Here is a 17465-nt window from a genome sequence, read left to right on the forward strand (position 1 = left end):
CACATTTATTTTTCAACATAGTCCCCGCCTACATTTACACACTTAGTCCAGCAGTCGTGGAGCATACGGATCTTGGACCTCCAGAAAGTGACCACTGCACAGGTGATTGATAAGTTTGTGGCCTAAGGTAGAAGGAGATGAGTTATACGGCTCTCGTCACATGCAGATGCAGTTCAACTCTTTGAGTGGTTATGCAGAAAGTTTGAAGTTAATAACTCATCAGGGTGATTGATAAGTTTGCAGCCTAAGGTAGAAGGAGATATTATCCTTCTCATCTCCTTCTACCTTAGGCCACGAACTTATCAATCACCCATGCTGTAGAAATTTTCTGGAAGTCCAAGATCCGTATGCTCCACGACTGCTGGACTAAGTGCGTAAATGTAGGAGGGGACTATGTTGAAAAATAAATGTGCTAGGTTTCCTAAAATTGACTCCTTCCACCTTAGGCCACGAACTTATCAATTATCCCTTGTATAGTATCACAGAAATATAGCATGATTCACAAGAAAAACGTAACAATTTTTTACAAGCAGTAATATAAGTTGAACAAAACAAAACAATCCAAATTTTCTGCTCTAGTCACCTCATTATAGGTAGGATGTGGGAGCTTTAGAGAGGGGCAGAAAAGGTTTACCAAGATTCTGCGTAGATTAGAGAGTGTGTGCTATTATGAAAAGTTGCATAAACTTGAGTTGTTTTCGCTGGAGCTTCAGAGGCTGAATGGTGGCCTGACAGAGATTTTTATAAAATTATGAGAGGCATAGATAAAGTAAGCCCCTGCCCCCAAGTTAAAAAAATTGTATCACTTTTGAGAAAAATCCAATTAATCCTACTCTTTAGTCCTTCCCTGTACTATTTGAACTATTAATTCAATTCATTGCAATAATTTATTTTCCAATGCCCACAAATCATCATGGTTAAGTTAATATAATTTCATGATTTGCCAAGGTAAGCTTTGAGCCTAATGATATCATTAATCAGAGTAATTTATGTCATTATGCTACCTTAGCATTACTTATATATATCTCCTCTATTATTCTAATTATGGGGAGCAGGGGAAGCAACCTTTCACTGCTTGTCATTATGAGTTTCCAGACCTTTCTAACATCATTTCACTTCAATATTCTTACATAATAGCCCATTGTTTGATCATGTCAGTTAGCTTGATATCATAGGATTTAATCTTCAAATTAATTCCTATCTACATTGCTACTCTGACAAGTTAGTTCATAGCCTCCACTTTTGTCACAATGAGGCCACTAGCAGGGTGGAGGAGCAACATCTCATATTCTGACTAGGTAGCCTCCAACCTGATGGCATGAATAGCACTTTCTCCTTCCCGTAAAGAAAAATCTGTCCCCTTCCCTCTTCTATTCCCTACTCTGGCCTCTTACCACTTAGCCTCACCTGCCTATCACCTCCGCCCGCCCCCCCATTGCCCCTCCTTCTTCCATTTCCGTGGTCCACTCTCTTCTCCTTTCAGGTTCATCTTCCCCAACCTTTTACTTTTCTCACCCACCTGGCTTCATCTATCACCTTCTACCTAGTCTGCCTTCACCTCCCCCCACTTTTTTAATTCTGTCATACTTCCTCTTCCTTTCCAGTCCTGATGAAGGGTCTTGGCCCGAAATAGTGATTGTTAGTTCAATTTCATAGATGCTGCCCGACCTGCTGGATTCCTCCAACATCTTGTGTGTGTTGCTATTGATTTTCATGGCAGCTGTTTGAGTACTTGATGCAATGGAACATTGAAAACTGCATGCATAATGACAGCTTTCTATTCAGATCAACACTCTAACCTTTAAAGAAAGTATAAATGTGAACAGATACTGATTGAAGATGTCCCAAGAGGAACAGCACCTCATATTTTCAGTATTTAATCAATTTACATCTCCCTGGCCCCAGCTGCTTAATTTTCATCATGGGCATCCGTGTTCTGTACATTCTGTCCCCTATCAGGAGTCTTCAAGGCTCCCTGCTTTCTTGGCAACAAACCCCTCCACCACCGTTCTCCTCTGCCTGGCAGAACTGGTTCTTACCCAGAACAACATGCCTTTCAGTTTCTCTAAACTAAAGGTGTAGCCATTAGCACTCACATGGGCTCCTGCTATGCCAGCCTTTCTGCTGACAGTGTGCAATAGTCCATTTTCCTGACCTACATCAGTAATATTCCACAACTTTTTCTCTGCTATATTCGACAACTGCATTGGTGTCACTTCCTGCAACTAAATGAAATTTGTCGATTTCTTCAACCTCACCACTAACTTCCACCCCACCATCAAAATGACTCAGTCCATCTCCAGCACCTATATCCACTTTCTTTTTTTTTAATATAATTTTTATTGAGTTTTCAAAAATACATGAAAAGATAGTATCTACCCTCCCCCCCGCCCATATAAAGTCCTACCTAAAAAGAAAAAAAGAAAAAAAAAGAGAGCCGCCTGGGTATTGGAAGGTTTCCACATGCTCCATGGAATTCAAAATAGAATTGGTATACTTATTCGTTACTTTCCCCAAGGGACCAAGACCTTTGATGGAGCACTTAAATAAGCCATCCTATCTTTTGTAAATAAGGGCGCCAAATATTCAAAAATGTTACATATTTATCTCTTAAATTATAAGTAATTTATTTTTTGTGGTGTAATATATAATTGGTGTAAAAAGTTATATTATACTAATCTAAGTGGAACATTTCTTGTGTTTGTCATACTGTCAAGGCAGAGTCTTGACCAATTTGTTTCATCAATATTAATATTCAGATCTGTTTCCCATTCTTGTTTTGACTTAAAAATTGCTACTCCCCGCTACAACAACACTACCCACCCAATCTCTCTTTAATTTCTGATATTCTGTTTCTGTTAAATGCGTTTCCTGTAAAAAGGCTGAATCTATCTTCATTTTCTTAATATGTGTTAAGATTCTTTTTCTTTTCACTAGTCCATGAAGCCCATTAACATTAAAACTCAAAAAATTCAATAAATTAGTGATTATTTTTAACAAAGTTACTCCAATCTAAAACATTACTTAACTTCTCAACTCTCATAGTTCCTTGGGGAATCTCTTTGAACTTCACCATGTTGCTATGCGTTTCCCCCCCCCCCCAATCATCCAGGCAAAAAGAAAAAAAAAGAGAGAGATGAGATATAAAAGAAAGGAAAAAACAAAATACCCCCCCACTAATGTTGTGAATGAAAGGATACACAACACTACCCCCCTCCATTTTGCGGGTCGTGGCTAGAGCCAGGCTTGCACACATGATTAGCGTAGCAATTGATTAGTGCTTCTTCCAGCTCCCCCGCAACAAAAAAATTATATGTATATTAAAAAAAATTAATGTTACTATTCCTAACCAGTATTCCTCAAATTTTAACCTTACTTCCCCTCCCTCATATAATTAGTAATATATTTATATATTCATCCGCCTTCAAAAATCCAACAAGTCCATTCTTTGATCCAGTCTTCTTCTTCAATCCATCTCGCTCCCCTGGTTTTGTTCTTGTACCTGGTGAATATTCAGAGAGTCTTGCACAAACTGCTCCGCTTTCCAGTAATCATCAAAAAATCTTTTTTCTCCACCAGTCAAAAAAATCTTCAAGGTTGCAGGGTAACGCAATATAAAATGATAACCGTGATCCCATAGGATTTTTTTCACTGGATTAAATTTCTTCCTTCTCTTCAAAAGTTCATAACTTATGTCAGGATAGAAAAAAATTTTGTTCCCTTGAATCATCAATGGCCCTTTTCTATTCTTGGCAGCTTGGGCAGCTGCCTGTAGAATCCTTTCCTTGTCTTGAAATCTTAAGAATTTTATTAAAATTGCTCGTGGATATTGGTCATCTTGTGGTTTTGGTCTTAGAGCTCTATGTGCCCGCTCAATTTCAATTAATCGGCCCTCCTCTTTCATTTGCAAAACTTCCGGGATCCATCTTTGAAAAAATTTTATTGGATTTCCTCCCTCCATACCTTCTTTAAGACCAACAATTTTAATATTATTACGTCTACTAAAATTTTCCAACATGTCCATTTTCTCCAAGAGTCAATTTCTTTCCATGTTCCAGACAAGCAAATCATTTTCTGTTTTTTCCACTCTATCATTAATATGCTCCATTTTTCTTTCCATCTCCTGAAGCTTCTTATCCATTTTATCCTGTCTTTTCATAGCTTTATTATAGCACATCTTCATGTCTCTAAGCTCTGCTCTTACTTTTCTTACTTCAGCCGTTAATTGCAATAAAGCCTCTCTTATGTCTCCATCATCTCCTTTAGTTCCAATCCCTTCCAGTTCTTCCTCCTCTTCTTCATCTGTATTCTCTGAGGTATCCGATTCTGACTCTGAGTCACTTTCAGTTGCAGTGGCTGTCGGTTCTTGTAGTTTGAGTTGTATCAATTTGCGCATGCGTTCTTCTTTGCGCATGCGCATTTCCGGCACCTTCTTCCGAGAGACCGCTACCGCCGCCATTGCTCCCTGTTCTTCGGTGGAGATAGAACGCATCTCCTCCAAAAGAGATCTAACCTGAGTCCGAGGCTCCATCGCTGCAGTAGGCCCTTTTTTCTTCCCATCTCGCGGCGGCTTCGCAACAACAGACTTCTTCTGTTGCGGTTTAGGAGGCATATCGTAAAATAGTCTTGCAAAGTTATAAATAGTTTTTGGAAAGTATTTATTAACTTTATTTTGTTTAAACGGTACTTTGCTAATTTTTTACGGGAGAGCTGGATTTACACATCTCAATCCCACACTATCACGTGACCCCCCCCCATATCCACTTTCTTGATCTTTCTGTGTACATTTCCAGAGACAGATTATTTACCAACATTTTTATGAACTCACAGGCTCCCACAGTTACCTTGACTACACGTCTTCCCACCCTGTCACTTACAAGAATGTTATTCCCTTTTCGCAGTTCCTCTGCCGCAACTGTTCTCGTGATAGATAGATAGATATTTTATTGATCCCAAAGAAATGATCCCAGTGATGCGGCTTTGCGTTCCAGGTCATTGATAATGTCTTTTAGCAGAAAAATCAGTCTTTCTCCTCCACTGATTTCAACACAGCCCTCCTCCATTTTCTGCACATCTGCCCTCTCTCCATTCCCCCACTCTGGCATAACAGAAGAATGATTCCCTTCCCCTTGCCTACCAGTCATTGCATCCAACATATCTTTTTCTACAACTTCTGGCATCTCCTATGGGAACTCACCATCTTCCCTTCCCTTCCTGTTTTTGCAGGGATTGTTCCCGCCATGACACTTGTCCAGTCGTTCCTCCTCACTGATCTCTCTCTTGGCACTTATCTTACACCCATGACAAATGCTAACCTGCCTCTCATCTCCTCCCTCACCACCATCCAAGGCCTAAAGCAGTACTTTCAGGTGAAGCAAAGTTTTACATGTGAATTTCTTGGAGTTAATTGTTGTATCCAGTGCTCCTGCTGCAGCCTCCTCTACATCGGTGAGACCCAACACAGATTTGGTGTTTATGGAGTTCCTTCACTCGGATTATAATAAGTAGGATCTCCTTTTGGCCAGTCCTTTTAATTCTGTCCATGGTCTCCTCTGCTGATAGGTTGAGGCTTACAGCTCATATTCTGTCCTGGTAGTCTCCAACCAAATGGCATGAATGTCTATTCCTCTAACTTCCAGGAACCACTCCTCTCTGCTTGCAACCCATCCTGCTTCAACACTCCTCTTTCTCCTGTCTCCCTCATAAAATCATACATTGCTTTATAACTGACAGGTTAATGTGAATGTGGGCTTTAAACTATTTCAGGTCTTATCAGCCTCTGTTTAAAGGTTGATGCAACATTCAGTAGCCACATTGTTAGGTTCACCTGTGCACCTGCTCACTAATGCAATTACCTAATCAGCCAATCATCTAGCAGCAACTCAATACATAAAAGCATACAGATGTGGTCAAGAGGTTCCACTGTTGTTCAGATCAAACATCAGAACGGGGAAGAAATACAATCTAAGTGATTTTGACTGTTGAATGATTGTTGGCACCAGATGGGTTGATTCGAGGATCTCAGAAACAGATCCCCTGGGATTTTCACTCTCAGCATTCTCTCAAAAAAAAATATCCAGTGAGCAGCATTTCTGTGGGCAAAAACACCTTGTTAATGAGAGAGATCAGAGGAGAATGGTTGTTAGTTTAAACTGTCAGGAAGGTGACAAGTAAAACCTTGAAATGGATGGTTTGCAGCAGTTGAAGACCACATTGGGTTACAGTCTTAAACATAGAAACAAAAACATAGAAAATAGGTGCAGGAGTAGGCCATTCAGCCCTTCGAGCCTGCACCGCCATTCAGTATGATCATGGCTGATCATCCAACTCAGAACCCTGTACCAGCCTTCCCCCCATACCCCCGATCCTTTTCGCCACAAGGGCCTTATCTAACTCCCTCTTGTATCTAATAAAGTAGCCATTGAGTGCATGTGTGTAATGTACCATCACAGGCAATGTCCTCATTTTGCTCAATTTCTTTTTTCTGATTCAAGTTAAAGGCTGATTTTACAAAGTAAAGATACATGACATAATTGCTTTGTTGAAAGATTTATTCTTGTCACCATTAATGTATAATTCTTTATTTTGAATGATCTTCCTAATCTCATTCCCTTCCTTCATAGCTACTGATAAAAATGTAACTGATTTTTCATAAGTATGCCAGAATACACCTTAGTCATATGAACAAGCGATTTAGGTTGAGCAGTTTTCATTTGAGAGAAAGTTAGCTACTTTAAAATAATACACTTCAATTAAAAAAAAGAAATGTACCCATACTTTCATTGTCACTGCAATGGGCAATATAATTTCAAATAGACTCCATATTAGCCCCAGTATTTCATTATTGCTTGAACAGAGAGAGAAGTGGGTTATCAGTGTTATTAAACAGAGGGTGATGAACATGCAGTATTGTTCAGGAATATTGAAAAGAAGGTGATGAAAATGTAGTATAGTAGAGGTTGGCATGGTGGAACAGCTTATCAGAGACCTGGTTCAGTCATGCCCTTAGGTGTCATCTGTATGTGCTCTGGTTTCCTCCCACATCCTAAAACGCAAACGTTAGTAGTTCCACTTTATATTAACCTTAACCTGAGTGTGCAGGGGAATGGTAGAATACGGAGCAAGTTGATGCAAATGTTTCAATCGGTTTTAATAGAAACATTTAGTGTCAGAGAAATATATACAATATACATCCTGAAATACTTTTTCTTCGCAAGCACCCATGAAAACAGAGGAGTGCCCTAAAGAATGAATGACAATTAAATGTTAGAACCCTAAAGCTCTCTCCCATGTGTCAGCAGCAGCAAAACAACAACCCCTCCTCCACCAGCAACAAAGCAACAGCAACCCCAAAGAGCACTCAAGCATGCAACAAGGCATCAATAAAGATACAGACTTACAGTATCCCAAAGGCTACACATTAACCCAGTAATCGACATACCTCTTAAGGGAAAAAGAGGTGTCCCCATTTCTCAGTGAGAAGGGAGACATAACAAAGCAACTCGCTGACTTATGGTGTTAAAAGTCTGTTATATCGCTTCTTCTGAGCTCTGTGCCCAAAGAACTTGTGTCTCTGGGCACACAGCCAGCAGCCAGCTCGCTGCTTATGATCTTCTTTCTCCCACAACACATCAGTTTTCTGCAGCGGCACCAACTTCAAATCCGCCCGCCTCCAGAGCCATGACATCCCGGAACCCTGAAGGCGCGCTAGTCTTCCGGGCTGCATCTTTGGCATATCGAATAGCGGCCAGGTGTGAGACCCCAAAAGTGGGTCTCATTTCTGCAAAGAACCAAAGTAACTTCAGGTCAGGGTCTTCAAAAGAACCCTAAAAGGGAAAAATAGAGATGTTATTAAAGATAGAAGTAGAGCTGTTTCTGAAGATGCAAGCAGAGGAGTTGGCGTTAGGCACTATCATCCTCCTAAGCTAATGTAGAAAGGAATTTTTGAAAAACTGGTAAATAGGTGACTGATGGTTGTGCTGTCTCTCAGTTTCTGACTGAGTAGCGCTTTCACTGAATGCCCAGATTTAAATGTGGATCATAGAGCAGTACAGTACAGGACAGGCTATTCAGCCCACAATTTTGTGCTAATCCTGATGTCAATTTATACTAAATGTCCTCCTCCTGTTTATCATTTATTTCCCTCCACTCCTTTCATATTCGTGTGTCCATCTAACAGTCTCTTAAACTCCACCAAATGCCTGCTTCCAATACTAACCCTGATAAACCACTCTCTATGTAAAAGAACTTGCCCCTCACATCACCACTTTTACCTTAAAAGCAGGTCTTCTGGTATTTTAACATTTCTACCTTGGGGAAAAGGTTTTGACTATCTACCCTATCTATGTCCTCATCATTTAAAAACACTCCCCCTGAGATTCCCTTGTCCATTCGTCCTTCCCCACTAATCTTCTGCCCGGCACTTACCCCTGCAAGCAGTCGTAGTGCTACACCTGCCCATTCACCTCCTTCCTGATCTCCGTTCGGGGCCCCCCAATAGTCACTCCAGGTGAGGCAACACCTCATCTGAGAATCTGCTGGGGTTGTCTATTGCAGCTGGTGCTCCCGATGCTGAAAACTGTCGTAAATTGGGGGACACCTTTGTTGAGCTCCCTTCTCCTTCTGCCAAAAGTGGACCTTCCCAGTGGCAAAACATTTTAATTTCCATTCTCATTCACAATCCGACTTGTCGGCCCATGGCCTCCTCTTGTGCCGTGATGAGGCCACCTTCAGGTTGGAGGAGCAACACCTTTTATTCCATCTTGGTAGCCTCCAACATGATGGCATGAATATCATTTTCTCCTTTCCTGTAAAGGAATTTTCCTTCCCCTTCCCCTTCCCCTCTTCTTCTATTCCCCATTCTAGCCTCTTACATCTTCTCTCCTGCCTATCATCTCCTTCTGGGTCTCCTCCTCCTTCCTTTTGTCGGATAGTTCACTCTCCTCTCCTATCAGATTCCTTCCTCTCCAGCCCTTTACCCTTTACCTCCCCACCTGGCTTCACCTATCACCTTATAGCTATCTTCCTTCAATCCCATACCTTTTTATTCTGGTCTTCCCCCTGCACACAATATTGCAAGACAGTCTGACAAAAGTTTATTTGACTGCAGTGTAACTTCCTCACTGTTATACACCACACCCTTACTAATGAAGGCAAGCATGTCACACACCAGCTTTTCCCCCTTATCTACTTGTGTACCCAATTTGAATGGACATTGGTCCTGAACTCCAATTAATGCTTCATGATTGAGTAACTTTCCACATGGAATTCAGGAAATCTTCTCAACATTCCTTCTGAATGCAAGTGTTTCTGTTAGCACATCTGTATCTTTTTATTAAGGTGCTTTACACTGCAAACTGTGTTTTAGTTCAATTGTTTCTTCCCTCAGTGTTAAATTTGTACAATTTCATTTCCTCACAAATAATGTCCATATCCAATAGTCATGTAGGTTAAACTTATCTTGGGCAGTTAACTAAGATGACACTGGCATTTTAGTAGTGTGATCTGTTTTTAACTTATTCTAATTTTCTGATCCATTGATGAAATAGGGGAACAAAAACTGATAATTTGTCTACAAAATGAAAAATGCATTGTCACAGATTTTGTATTTGTCCCCATGACAAATTTCTTTATTCAGGTAGTTTAACAACCTTTATTCCTATGTCTGGTTTCCTTCTTTTGTTTCTTTCCGTGATTGACTAGGCAGAAATTAGAACAGTGGTTTGCTGGTGCCTTCTGTTGCCGCAGTATTCACCTAACTAGAGCATTTGACCTCTACTGGTGTTCCCAATTGGGAATCATACACTAGACGTCACCCAGCCTTTGATGTTGTTGTACAAGGACAATCCTCCACCAAAGCTTGGAATCCATCTCCCTGCTGCCGAAGACTTCAGTGTTAGGTGACACCACCACCGTTGATCTGGTTATTTTTCTGGCCATAGACAGAGCTCTTTCAGCAAGACAGAGTGCACCCGGACCTAAACCCTACATGAAGGCAGAGTTGTCTTGGGTGGCAGAAGCAATATAATCACCATTGGCATTTCCTGATATTTCCTGATACTTACCCAACCAACAGACAGGGATGCGTTGTCTCACCAGAATTATTTAATATCTATAGTGAAATGATTCTCAGACAAATTGAAGACCTAGATGGGATAAAAATTGGAGGTGTTAACATCAACAATATAAGATATGTAGACAATACCACCCTAATAGCAAGTGCTGCAGAAGACCTACAAATCCTCCTGGACAAAGTAGTACAAACAAGTGAAGATTTTGGTCTAACCATCAACTGTAAAAAGACGAAATGTATGGTAAAATCAAAACAGCAGGATCCTCCCAACTGCCAATTGTACATCGGTAACCAAGAGATTGAACAAAAGACCAGCTTTAATTACCTTGGTAGCTTTATATCACAAGATGCTAGAAGTAAAGTAGAAATAAAAAGAATTGCCATTGCCAGAACCAACTTCCAAAAATTGAAACCCATTTTTACTAACAGACACATTTCTATGACAACAAGGCTTAGGCTACTAAAATGTTACATCTGGTCAATTTTGCTGTATGTTTCCAAAACATGGACTATAACACCAGAACCCCAAAGAAACCTAGAAGCAACAGAAATGTGGTTTCTTAGAAGAATGCTGAAAATATCATACAGAGATAGGGTAACTAATGAGACAGTACTCCAACGTGCCCATACAAAAAGATCTTTAATAAGAACGTTAAGTGAGAGGAAACTTAAATTCCTGGGCCAGGGAGAAATAGAATGCCTTACATTACAAGGCCGTATGCCTAGGAAACGCAGTAGAGGAAGGCAAAGAAGAAAATATGTGGACACTGTGAAAGAACTAAAAGATCTAAGTGTACGAGATATCATTGACGCTGCGAGGGATCGTTCGATGTGGAGAGCTGTGATCGCCCAAGCGTGTAACGCGCAAGGCACATGAAGAAGAAGATTCCTATGTCAGTTTCCCTGTGTTCAGAGAAATCCACAAAGTAAGACAGTGGAGAGAAAAACACCGTGAAGTGGAGATGAGAAAATGTACACTGTCAAATGAAACGCAAATGCAATGAATCCATTATATTACCAGTAAAGAAAGCATCTTGTTTTGTGTTATAGGGACATAGTACTATAAAACCATAAAACCATAAGACTGATCATGACTGATCCTGGATCGCACTCAACCCCATACACCTGCCTTCTCGCCATATCCTTTGATGCCCTTTATTGATCAGAAAATGATCATCTTCCTCCTTAAATATACCCATGGATTTGGCCTCCACCACAGTCTGTGGCAGAGCATTCCACGGATTTACTACTCTCTAGCTAAAAAAATTCCTTCTTATCTCTGTTCTAAAGGGTCACCCCTCAATTTTGAGGCTGTACCCTCTAGTTCTTGATACCCCCAGCATAGGAAACATCCTCTCCACATCCGGCCTATCTACTCCATTCAAAATTTGGTAGTTTTCAATGAGATCCCCAAGCATTCTTCTAAATTACAGTGAGTACAAGCCCAAAGCTGCCAAACACTCCTCATATGTTAACCCCTTCATTCCCAGAATTGTCCTTGTGAACCTCCTCTAGACTCTCTTCAATGACAACACATCTTTTCTGAGCTATGGGGATCTTGGTAAAAGGAACAATAGTACAGACTATTATCTAAATGGGGAGAAGGTTCAAATATCAGAGGTGCAGAGGGACTCAGGAGTCTACGTACAAGACTCCCAGAAGGTTAATTTACAGGTTGAGTCTGTGGTAAAGAAGGCAAATGCAGTTTTGGCATTAATTTCAAGTGGAATAGAATATAAGAGCAAGGAGATAATGCTGAGCCTTTATAAGACACTGGTTAGGTCACACTTGGGGTATAGTCAACAGTTTTGGATCCCATATCTCAGAAAGGATGTATTATTATTGGAGAGAGTCCAGAACAGGCTTAAAAGGACCTTTCATCCACCCATGCACTGCAACTTTACACTTACAGTCTACAACTCATACCTGCACTGACACAACTGTTCTACTGTGTTTTAAAATGCTCTGCTGCTACCTAGAAGAGTTCCTGTTGCCAAGAGTCATTTTGTCATTTAGTCATTTCCTGTTGTACAGATACTACTGTACCTAGTATTACTTTATGTACACAAAACAAGACTATGCATAGAAACTGATCTTATGTATATACAGCCATACTCAATATTGTTATTTGTACATTGTGTTTTCTAGGATTACTTTAATATTCATGTTTATATTATGTTCTTTATACTCATTGTGTTTTTATGCTGCATCAAATCTGGATTAACAATCATTTTGTTCTTTACAGTCATGCGGAGGAATGACGATAAGCAATCTTGAATATTGAATGTTAATTATGTAACCATATTTTGTCTGTTTGTTTTACAGCTCCTTGTGGACTTAACATAACGTCTCGGAATGGCACCATCTACTCTCCTGGGTTTCCGAATGAGTACCCCAATTCAAGGGACTGCAGCTGGCTTATTACTGTGCCTTCAGGACACGGGATTTATATCAACTTCACTCTGCTGCAGACAGAACCAGTCAATGACTATATTGCAGTCTGGTATGACCATTCCCTTTTTAATTAAGAACACAATTATTTGTGAAACATAGTTCATAAAAAATAATCTTGCACCCTTAATGCTAAGAGAGTATTTTGTAGAATTAATATAGAATTAATAATTATAAGGCTTATTGCCCCTTCCTTTTCAGTCTTGATGGTGGGTCTTGGCCTGAAGATATATGTTAATAATTACTCTCCTTTGCTGCTGCCTGACCTGCTGAGTTCCTCCAGCATTTTGTGTTTATTGCTCTGGATTTCCAACACCTACAGACTCTCCCGTGCTACAAACGATAAAACTTTATTTATTTACTTAGAGTTCCAGTGCTATCAGGTCCTTCTGGCAAAATGTGCCGCACCTCCCAGCAAGCCACCTATTTAACACTAGACTTTGGACCATATGAGGAAACTGAAACACCCACGGGAAAGCCTTTGGGAGAACATACAGACTCCACACAGTCATCTCTGGAATCGAATTCTGGAATGTTCTGAGCTGTTGTAATAGTGTGGTGCAAGCTGCTATGCTGCCATGGTGTTTGATATTCTACAAACGAGGATTGTTGTTGAGATGCTGCAGTATTGATCTAAATCCTGAAGTCGTGCCCTCTTGTCCTAGAATTCCCTACCAGTGGAAATAAATTTGCCATATCTAATCTGTTCAGGCCTCTTAACATTCGAAATGTTTCTATGAGATCCCCCCTCATTTTCTTGAATCCCAGGGAACACTGCCCAAGAGCTGCCATATGTTCCTCATATGGTAACCCTTTCATTCCTGGAATCATTCTAGTGAATCTTCTCTGATCCTTCTCCAGTGTCAGTATATCCGTTCTAAAATAAGGAGCCCGAAACTGCACACAATACTCCAAGTGTGGTCTCATGAGTGCCTTATAGAGCCTCAATATCACATCCCTGCTCTTATATTCTATACCTCTTGAAATGAATGCCAATACTGTATTTGCCTTCTTCACCACCGACTCAACCTGGAGGTTAACCTTTAGGGTATCGTGCACACGGACTACCAAGTCCTTCTGCATCTCTGCATTTTGAATGTTCTCCCCATCTAAATAATAGTCTGCCCCTTTATTTCTTCCATCAAAGTGCAAGACCATACACTTACAATATTATATTTCATTTGCCACTTCTTTATCCATTCCCCTAAGCTATCTTAGTCTCTCTGCAGGCTCTCTGTTTCCTCAACACTACCGCTCTTCCATCTATTTTTGTATCATTGACAAATTTAGCCACAAATCCATTAATCCCATACTCCAAATCATTGACATATATCATAAAAAGCAGCGGTTCCAACACTGACCTCTGTGGAACTTCACTGGTAACCGGCAGCCAACCAGGATAGGATTCTTTTATTCCCATTCTCTGTTTTCTGCCGAGCAGCCAATGCTCCACCCACGCTAGTAACTTTCCTGTAATTCCATTTCTTATCCTGCTAAGCAGCCTCATGTGCGGCACCTTGTCAGAGGCCCTCTGAATATCCAAGTACACTACATCTACTACATCTCCTTTGTCTACTCTGCTTGTACTTTCCTCAAAAAATTGAATAGGTTTGTCAGCCAGGATTTTCCTTTCAAGAAACCATGCTGGCTTTGGCCTATCTTGTCATGTGTCTCTATAGGTACTCCGTAATCTCATTCCTAACAATTGATTCCAACAATTTCCCAATCACTGATGTCAGGCTAACAGGTCGATAATTTCCTTTCTGCTGCCTCCCACCCTTCTTAAATAGTGGAGTAGCATTTGCAATTTTCCAGTCATCTGGTACATTGCCAGAATCTATCGATTCTAGAAAGTTCATTGTTAATGCCTCCGCAATCTCTCCAGCTACTTCCTTCAGAACCTGAAAGTGCATTCTATCAGGTCCAGGAGACTTATCCACCCTCAGAGCATTAAGCTTCCTGAGTTTTTTTTCAGTTGTAATTTTCATTGAACCTACTTCACTTCCCTGACGCTCTTGAAAGTCTGGTATACTGCAGATGTCTTTCACTGTGAAGACTGATACAGAATATGCACATATGCACTTAGTTCCTCTGCCATCTCTGTATCTCTCAATACAATATCTCCAGCGTCATTTTCCATTGGCCCTATTAATACCCGCTACTATTTTTTTTACCCTTTATATACTTAAAAAAACTTTTAGAATCTTCCTTGATATTACTCGCCAGCTTCCTCACATAATTCATCTTTTTGTTCCTAATGACCTTCTTAGTTTCCTTCTGCAATATTTTACAAGCTTCCCAATCGTCTGTCTTCCCAATAGCTTTAACTTCCTTGTATGTTCTCTCTTTTGCTTTTACTTTGGCTCTGATTTCACTTGTCAGCCACAGTATTGTCCTTCTTCCATTCGAAAATTTCTTCTTATTGGAATATATTTGTCTTGCACTTCCCTCGTTTTTCATCGAAACTCCAGGCATTGCTGCTTTGCTGTCCTTCCCTGCTTGTGCTCATTTCCAGTCAACTTTGGCTAGTTCCTCTCTCATGACATAGTAATTTCCTTTATTGCACTGAAATACGAACACATTGGATTTTAGTTTCTTCTTCTCAAATTTCAAAGTTTGTGATTGTGATCACTGTTCCCCAAGAGTTCCTTAACCTTAAGCTCTCTTATCACCTCTGGATCATTGCACAACACTCAATCTAGCACAGCCAATCCCCTCATAGGTCAACAGAAAGCCATCCCTTAGACATTCTACAAATTCTTTCTTGAGGTCCAGTATTAACCTGATTTTCCCAATTCAATTTCATGTTAAAAACCCCAATGATTATCATGACATTGCCCTTCTGACTTTTCTATCTCCTGTTGTAATTTGTAATCTACATCCTGGCTGCTGTTTGGAGGCCTGTAGACAACTGCCATTAGGGTCTTTTTACCCATGCCATTTCTTAACTCAACCCATAGATACTCTATACCTGCTGATCCGTACGATGACCCCATACGTGCTCTCCATCCGCGCCGGGTTGATGTCGACCTCGCAACTCAGCCTCATAAAATAATATTGCTAAATGTCTGTGTGAGGAGTGGTGCCCCAAACAGCCTTTCAAACTGCGCCTCGTAAGGCAGTGGTCCCCAAGCTCCAGGCCGCGGACAAAACATGTGCTACCGGGCCGCGAGGAAATACTTTCAGAAATACTTTGTACTTTAAACGATATGATTTGGTGATATGAGTCAGCTGCACCTTTCCTCATTCCCTGTCACGCCCACTGTTGAGCTTGAATGAATGCGAGGTCATTACCCATGCGTCATCCTTGTCAGCGCGGGAAGGAGATCAACTCCTCGAGCTTGCAAATGACAGTGGGCTGAAAAGACATCTGCCGGCATTTTTGATCAAAGTCAAGGCTGAATATCCTGAGATAGCCACGAAAGCACTGAAAACGTTGCTTCCATTTCCAACATATCTCTGCAATGAATGCAACAAAAACTAAATTGCGGAAAAGACTGGATGTAAGGAACCCCCTTCGAGTATCGCTGTCTCCCATCACCCCTCGATAGGACCATCTTGTTGCTGGGAAACAAGCCCAGGGCTCCCACTGATTCAGCGATATTGGTGTGTTGCAATGATTTTATATGTTCATACGGAGAAAATATGTGCTGTGTGTTTAATATCCAAATGTTACTTAAAATGTTATGATGCTATTGACTTAAAAGTGACTTATATAACCATACAACAATTACAGCATGGAAATAGGCAAAGTCGGCCCTTCTAGTCAGTGCCGAACGCTACTCTCACCTAGTCCCACCGACCTGCACTCAGCCCACAACCCTCCATTCCTTTCCTGTCCATATACCTATCCAATTTTCGTTTAAATGACAATATTGAACCTGCCTCTACCACTTCTACTGGAAGTTTGTTCAACACTTGCTTCAAGCTTCCCTGTCCTCCCCTGATAATTGACTTATCACTATATTCATGCGAGGAAAATATGTGCTGTGTGTTTAATATTAAATTCATTAGATAAACCTTTTTAGGAACAAAATTGAGTGTATTAGCCACTTATCATCTATATTCCGGTCATAACACCCCCACCCCCCCGAACAGAATCGCCAAAAACGATTTGTAGGAAAAAATTGGCACGTGCACGCATGCACACTGGTGCCCGTGCAAGGCTTCATGGTCATTGTAGTCCTTCTTGGGGTAAACACAACGTATTTGACTGCTACGCTTGTCCGTTAGCAACCCTACCCACACTCCCCCCCCCGTCCCCCGGGTCGGCCGGTCCGCAAGAATATTGTCAATAATAAACCGGTCCGCGTTGCAAAATAGGTTGGGGACCCCTGTTGTAAGGCATGAAAATGCCCAACGCTGGCCTCTCAGGTCTGAGTTGACATCATCATCATCATCATCGTCTTTGAACTCTAGAAACTGTTGTGCATGAAAATCCAGGAGATCTGCAGATTTGAGACAGTCAAACCACCCCATTTGACACCAATAATCATTCAATGATCAACGTCACTTAGATCACGTTTCTTCCCCATTCTGATGTTTGATCTGAATGACAACTAAACCTCTTGACCACGTCTCCATGCTTTTATGTATTGTGTTGCTGCCACATTTTTTTACCTATTTATTTACAGCTAAATGCTTTTCTTTTTCTGTTAGCATACAGTTGGTTTCAAGGCTAAGCAAGGCTGAGTTCCAAGTGAATTTAGGAAATTTTAATTTCTTTTCAGGTAGCAGCTGGTTATTATCATGACGTTGTAAGTCCAAATGCCCTGGAGTTTAGGAGAATGATTTGATAGACATATACAGAAGTATGAGATGTATAGTTAGGGTAAACACAAGCAGGCTTTTCCCACTGAAGTTGTATGAAACTAGATCAAGAAATCATAGGTTAAGGGTGAAAGGTAAAATATTTAAAGGGAACCTGAAGGGGAACTTTTTC

The 17465-nt window shown here is 40.7% G+C and overlaps 1 protein-coding gene across 5 annotated transcripts in view; it reads left to right on the forward strand.

Moving 5' to 3' along the window:
* LOC134341158 (CUB and sushi domain-containing protein 1-like) overlaps positions 1-17465 on the forward strand; it is a 2430601-nt gene that overhangs the window by 2155948 nt on the left and 257188 nt on the right. For all 5 annotated transcript variants that reach the window (XM_063038952.1, XM_063038962.1, XM_063038968.1 and 2 more), the window contains one exon: positions 12398-12575. In XM_063038952.1, the coding sequence (XP_062895022.1) occupies positions 12398-12575 (178 nt within the window). The remainder of the gene's footprint in view (positions 1-12397; positions 12576-17465) is intronic.

The sequence above is a fragment of the Mobula hypostoma genome, chromosome 2 (assembly GCF_963921235.1).
Source record: "Mobula hypostoma chromosome 2, sMobHyp1.1, whole genome shotgun sequence".
Taxonomy (NCBI): Eukaryota; Metazoa; Chordata; class Chondrichthyes; order Myliobatiformes; family Myliobatidae; genus Mobula; species Mobula hypostoma.